The following is a 6,392-nucleotide window of genomic DNA, read 5'->3' on the forward strand; positions in this document are numbered from 1 at the left end:
CTCTTCTCCCTTGTCCAGGTGATAGGTCACCTGGTTATAGAGAGAAATGAGATTGGTCAAGCAAGACCTACCCGCAGCAAACCCGTGCTGGGTATCCCTCAGGATGTTGCCGTCAGCCTGTCTGTTAAGAATGGCCTCTTTGATCTTTTCTAAGACCTTCCCCAGGATACAGGTCATGCTGATGGGCCTGTAGTTAGCTGGATCCACTTTCCTCCCTTTCTTGAAGATGGGCCCCACATTGGCCCTCTTCCACTCTTTGGGCACTACACCAGAGCACCAGGAGCTCTCGAAGATCCATGCCAGGGGCTGAGCTATGATGCCTGTCAGCTCTTTCAGTACCCTTGAGTGTAAACGATCAGGACCAGCTGACTTGAAGGTGTCCAGCCTGTCAAGGTGTTCCTTCATGAGGTCAGCTTCGATGGAGGGCAAGGAATCTCCCTCGCCCGGGCCTCCCTGACCCACAGTGGGCAGGGCCATCCCGTGGGACTGGTGATAAACTGACACATAGTACCCGTTTAGCAAGTTCACTTTTTCCTGGGCATCAGTTGTCAGCTGTCCTATCTGGTTTAGCAGGGGTCCAGTGTTGCCCTTGCTTTTCCTCCAGCTCCCCACATACCTAAAAAAGGACTTTTTATTGTCCTTGATATTTGTAGCTAGCTGGAGTTCCATCGCAGCCTTGGCTTTCCTGATTTGCTCTCTGCAAGTCCAGACTAATGCAGAGTACTCTTCCTTGGTAGCGGTTCCAGTCCTCCATCCTTTGTGGGTCTTCCTTTTAAGACACAGGAGGTCTGCCAGTTCCCTGGAGAGCCAAGCGGGCTGCTGTGCCCTCCTGCTGCCTTTCCTCCGAGATGAGAGAGACTTTGCTTGCGCATTCAGGATTGCTCCCTTGAGGAGCAACCACTTGTCCTGAACTCCCCTCCCCTTTGGGTTGTGGCTGTTCAGGGCCTCACTGACAAGCCTCCTTAGTTAGTCTTGTTAGTTTTAAACCCATCTGCCAATCTCGGGAAGTGCCCCTTGGTTCTAGCGTTCTGGGAAGTGATGAGCAGTTCTGTTTTTGTTCACATTCTTCGTGCTGCTGTCGCCCTCTCTTGCACCTCTCATCCGTCTGCTTTCCCAGCTGAAGAGGCCAAGCCTTCTCAGTCTCCTGCTGACTCTTCCCTCATCTCTAATCCGACTTGGGCTTCACAATGCCTGACTCAAGCCCCTTGCAGCCTCGTGGCATCTCTGGGCTCAACTGGTGCCCAAGCCTTCGACCCACAGGGTGATTCAGGCGCCTCGGAGAGCAGTGCAGAAGCCAGCAGCCTGTGTGGGGGGTTGATGGGATGCTGGGAGGTCGGGCTGACTCCCCTCTTCCCCAGTAATCGTTTTGGATGACTTGGGGCTGGGGTTGGACTTGGCGGGCTCCCGCAGGCCCTTACACGCTGTCTCGGTTGGATCCACGAGCAGGCTCCGAGTGCCAGGCCAGGGGGAGGCACTTGTCTCTGAACCAACTCAGCTGCGACTCTTCTGCCAGCACCAGGCCCCTCCCTAGTCAGGGTGCTGCCCTGGGAACGGGCGTGAGCTCAGGCGTCCCATATCCCACACGTGTGCCACACCGCCTACCACACCAGGGACTCGGCCTCTGGACCGACAGATCTCTTGTATGAAGCAATGCTGTTGGCCTGGTTCTGGGGGGACTGTTGGGCCGGGGCTGCAGAGATGCACTGAAGCCCCAACCCTGGCTGCCTCTGGGGCAAGGGGGGAGCTCTTCCCTGCTCAGGCCCCCCTGGTGACCCAGGGCAGCCACAGCCTCCAGCCTGCTGCCGACAACCAGGAGGGCCCAGGCTTTTTGCCCTTGCCCTCTCCGGTGCTTTGTTGACTCGGCCCACCTGGCTCATACGCCCCAACTGGCAGTCCCTGGCCCAGATCCCTCGTGGCTTCGGGGCAAGGAGCTGGCAGGTGGACGTAGCAGCTGTGGACAACAGACTGCAGCTCCCTTGGGACTGTGCCAGGTCAGTGCATGGAGGCTCTTGTGCGTCATGGCCTCAGTAGAGCATGCCCGGGGCATGGGGGAGCAGATCTCCGTGTCTGGTTCACATCCGGCTCCAGCTGGCACCAGCAGGTTGGTTTGATCAGAGAGAGGCTCAGTTCCACATGGAGCAGAGCGCCAGTGACCTGGGCAGCTTGTCAGCCACAGGGACTGTGGGCGATTCGGTGACAGGAGGGGGCCCGGGGACTGCCACACAGAACGGGCATGGGGGAAGCGCATTGCAGTCGCTGATGGCAGCTTCCTTCCCTGCATAGAGCCTGGTTGTCGCAGAGCTGTTCTCAGCAGCTCCTGGGTTACCCTCAGCCCGGCCCTGATGCAATCCTTCCCCTTCCCAGGGTGAAAGAGCTCAGCCCTCACAATGGAGGTGCCGGCGAGATGCAGACCCACATGGAGACAGAGAGCGAGGAGGCAGAGACCAGCGAGGAAGGGTCAGGCCCGCAACTTGAGGTACGTGGCTGGCAGGGGAGGAGCCGCCTGGGTTTGGCGCAGGGCGAATGATGTCTCTGGGCTCACCTGGGTCTGCTCTCCCCACAAAACAGCAGCTGGGCAAGGACGAAGAGGAGCTCTCTCCCCACATGTCCAGCTTCCGCTACGCCATGACGCAGATCAGCGAGCTGGAGGAGAAGGCTGTGGAGGAACTCCGGGAGCTGAGACAGGTGAGGGGAGGGGTGCACTGCCAATAACGATAAGCAACCGGGGCGGCCTGGGAGCTGGGGTGGGGATGGACCCTGGGCAATGTGTTGGACAATGCCCAGCCCTTTCTCTTACCCATTACTTTTCACATCAACTGATTTGTGTTGGCACCAAGACGCTGCAAACTTGGGGCACAGACCAGTGGTTCTCAGCGTCATTAAGGCCCCTGTGCATGTGCACACACCCTACCTCTCAGAGCGCCAGTTCTGAGCCTGCACGCACATGCACATGTGCACCAGCTGTCCTGATCTGGCTGTTTAGATGCACATGGTCTCAAAACGGTTCAGCTTGGCCACATCTCCCACGCCGTGACCTGGGGGAGCAGGGTTCAAGCTGGAGCAGCTGGCTGCACTTAAGGCTCAGAACAAGTGGCTCAGAGCACTGCCCTTTGGCCTGCCCTTGCTGCTGGTGCTGCCCTTGGCCCCAGACTGCTCATCAGCATCACAGGCAATGGCTGCATTAACACCTGTCCCTCTCCTTACACCTCACTCCTGAATGCAGAAAATGACCCAGTGCGACAACCTGCTGGAAATGACGGAGCAGCCGGACTACGACCTGGAGACCTTTGTCAGCCAAGCCGTGTGCCTGCTGAAGGAGGAGACGAGGCGTGCCCTCGGGATCCTAGGTACCGGTCCCCTTCCGGATGCCTCCTGCTCCCTTGTGCATGTCCTGTGGCTGGCAGGAGGGCCGGGTGGGGGGTGGCACTGAAGGCAGCATCCAGGAGCCTGCACTGACCAGTGGGATTCTCCCTGGCATCTCCTACTCATTCATGGAGTGGTGCTTGGAGGCCCCTGACTCCCTGCACGGCCAGCCTAGTGTGGGGGCTGGAAGCATCCCAGCTTGCCGGCTGCACAGTCTGTGTCTGGCCCATGGCAGAGCTCAGTGGGGGAATCTGCCTCCCCCTGACATGGTGTAGGAGGGAGAGAGCAAGGGACTGTCGCCAGCTCTGGCATTCGTGGGGCTGCCCAAGCTGGAGTCGGGGGCTCTTGAACTACCGCAGCTGAGAACTTAACTTTCTCCCCCTTTTTGCAGACACACTGGAGTCCCTGCAGCTCGCCATGCAGATGGAGGAGCAGGCCAGCCAGCAGATGAGCAAGAGGAAGCCGCAGTAAACGTATCAGCCCCTGGTTCACTAGCAAAGCTCTTGTCTGTGTGTCTGTCACTGATTTTGGCATTTCTCCCTCAACTGGGACACCCAGTATCCCTGGGGTTGTCCCCTAGCAAGGCACCATGTTGGCCTTGTGCCAAGCTGCGCTGTCTCTGGCCCCTTTAGCAGGCACCGCTCTCTCAAGAGCCTTGGAAGTGGGGAGGGCTGGCAGGGGGAGCTGCCTCCTTTTCGAGCGCGTCGTGGTGAAGCCAGGTCGGCACCTGTCCTCCAGCCCACAGAATCGTTTAGGCTTCCTGCCACATTTTAATGTTGCATAGCCATGAGGCTCTGCACAATTGGGGGTGGGGAGGAGGGGGGGAAAATCAGCATTTTCTTAAGCTTGTTTAAAATAAATAAATGTTTTGGCCTTACTACAGTGTCTCCGAGTGGTTCTTGGTAGCTTCGCTCGCCTGTGCTCCCTTGTTTGGTCACTCTGGTGTTGGACAGCTTGGAGCCCACCCCCCGAGTTGGCACCAAAAAAAGGGGGCACAGGAGGGAGATGCCTCCAGTGGGAGCCTGGCATAGCCCAGCTGTGTCACCTGCCCACAGGCACCTCCAGGCTCCCTAGCGCTGCGCTGGCACCTTGCCTGTGCCAGGGGTGGCCCTGAGCTGTCCTCACGCACGGCATGGTTCTAGCTGCTCTTCCTGCAGGAGCTGTAGGTGCTCTCCTCGTCTGTGGCCCCAGGAAGGTCCAAACCCTTACTCTGCTGCATTTCCCTGCTTATTTCCAGCCTTGCTGCCAGCACCAGATGCTCCTCTTGGTCCCTGAGCCTCCTTCCCTGCATCTATGAACCCAGAGCCCTGCATAATCTCTGCTAAAAGCCGCGATGACCTATCCACCCCTCCTGCTCCCCTTTTCAGTCTCTGCCTGTCCTCTGCCACCAGCACACAGTTGAAGTCCCCAGCTGTCCAGCAGGCTGTCCCTTCCCGAACTGTGCCAGTGACTCGCAGAGTTTCTCCTTCTGAGGAGAAGCATGTGCCTTCACAATGCTCTTCTTTCCCAGCTCACCTGCAGTACATCCCGCAGCCATAGCAGTCCCACCAGCTCTTCAGGTTTTCATAGATTTCATAGACATTAGGGCTAGAAGGGACCTCGGAAGATCATCGAGCCCAGCCCCCCTGCCCCAGGGGCAGGAAGTCAGCTGGGGTCACAGGCTCCCAGCAAGATAAGCATCCAATTGGCTCTTGAAGGTGTTCAACGTAGGTGCTTTTACCTCTAATTGTTTTGGAGCAGCGGGTGACTGAAGTCCAGTTGCAACATATATTCAAGTTCATTGCCTCTGCCTGAAATGGCATCCTTGCTGACACATGCACGAGCAGCTGGCACGTATTGGTCATCCTGTTGACTCTCGCCCCATCTCCTGTTCTGTTCCTTGCCAAATCCTTCCTTAACCCCCCAAGCAGAATTAGAGCTTGCTAACAAAGTCCAAGCTCTCTGCCCAAAGTCAAAACACTAAAGGTGAAAGTTTTATGTGAGATGAAGAGAAGCCACAGCATGGGCTTGACCCTGGCATGGCTTTGGGCAGGGGAGAAGCACCTGCTCATGAGGTCAAGGTGACTGGACAGCATGGGTGGCAGACTGCATGTCTTGGGCACCATAAAGCCCCTGTGGAAGGGACTCGTGTCCAGGATATAGTTAAGAATTGCTACTCGCTGCTAATCACTTGTCAGAACAGCCAGGGTGCCACCACCGAGCTCCCCCCATGCCCATGTTTCCCTTTGGCGGGCTGCTACATCCTCGCACTTCTTCAGAGTGGCAAAACCCTATGCTCAGGGCTTTGCAACCGGCCGTGCTCAGTTTCCATTCACCCTAGCTCTGCCTGCTGAGCCCTGAGGCCCCTGGGTCGAGTGCCTCACCCTGCCCGGGCCCATCTGCCCTGGGTGCTGTCAGGGGGCAATGCACAAGTTGCAGGGAAGCCACGTGAGCACCATGGATCCCAGTGAGCTGGTCACATCACTGAACTTGCACACACTGCTGTGAACTGCACACACAGACACACATCTCATCTGATACCCGACAAGCAAGAGATTAAACTGCAGCTCTCTTGTAGTAGCTGTAGTAACGACGCATCTATTTTAATACACGCTAAGGCAGATCAGCTGAAGCAGGATCTCAGAAAATTGGCTGAGAACTCATCACAGCTTCTCCCCATGGAAATTTTTAGTAAAAGGTGAAAGATTTATACAAACTGAAAAGCAAAGCCTGCTCCCTGCCCTGGGGAGATACTGCCCGGGCAGAGACAGCTCTTAGCCAGCACATGGTGAGGCCTGTTCCCAAAAATACTAACTGCTCCCCCTGCCATGACCTGATTCTCCCTCTCACCTCTCCCCTGGGATTTCCCCCCCGCCCTAGTGCAGTCCAAGAACTGGCTCTGCTGTTCCTTTGGGGCAGGGAGGATGCCCGGCTGCGTAGTTCGTAATTCAGAGCCCCTGGGGGAGATGTTTGCAAGGACCAAACCTGCAAGATGTTCTGAGATTCAACCTGAAGGAAGCAGGGGGGCTGGGGCATGGGAGGCGCAGAGC

General features: G+C 57.2%; 1 protein-coding gene across 2 annotated transcripts in view; it reads left to right on the forward strand.

Moving 5' to 3' along the window:
• KIF2C (kinesin family member 2C) overlaps positions 1-3,834 on the forward strand; it is a 33,185-nt gene extending 29,351 nt beyond the window's left edge. For both annotated transcript variants that reach the window (XM_019501416.1, XM_019501415.1), the window contains 4 exons: positions 2,365-2,476; positions 2,569-2,685; positions 3,224-3,347; positions 3,755-3,834. In XM_019501416.1, the coding sequence (XP_019356961.1) occupies positions 2,365-2,476; positions 2,569-2,685; positions 3,224-3,347; positions 3,755-3,834 (433 nt within the window). The remainder of the gene's footprint in view (positions 1-2,364; positions 2,477-2,568; positions 2,686-3,223; positions 3,348-3,754) is intronic.
• The last annotated feature ends 2,558 nt before the right edge of the window (positions 3,835-6,392 follow it).

This window comes from Gavialis gangeticus, unplaced genomic scaffold (genome assembly GCF_001723915.1).
Source record: "Gavialis gangeticus isolate Ggan-Ray unplaced genomic scaffold, GavGan_comp1, whole genome shotgun sequence".
Taxonomy (NCBI): Eukaryota; Metazoa; Chordata; order Crocodylia; family Gavialidae; genus Gavialis; species Gavialis gangeticus.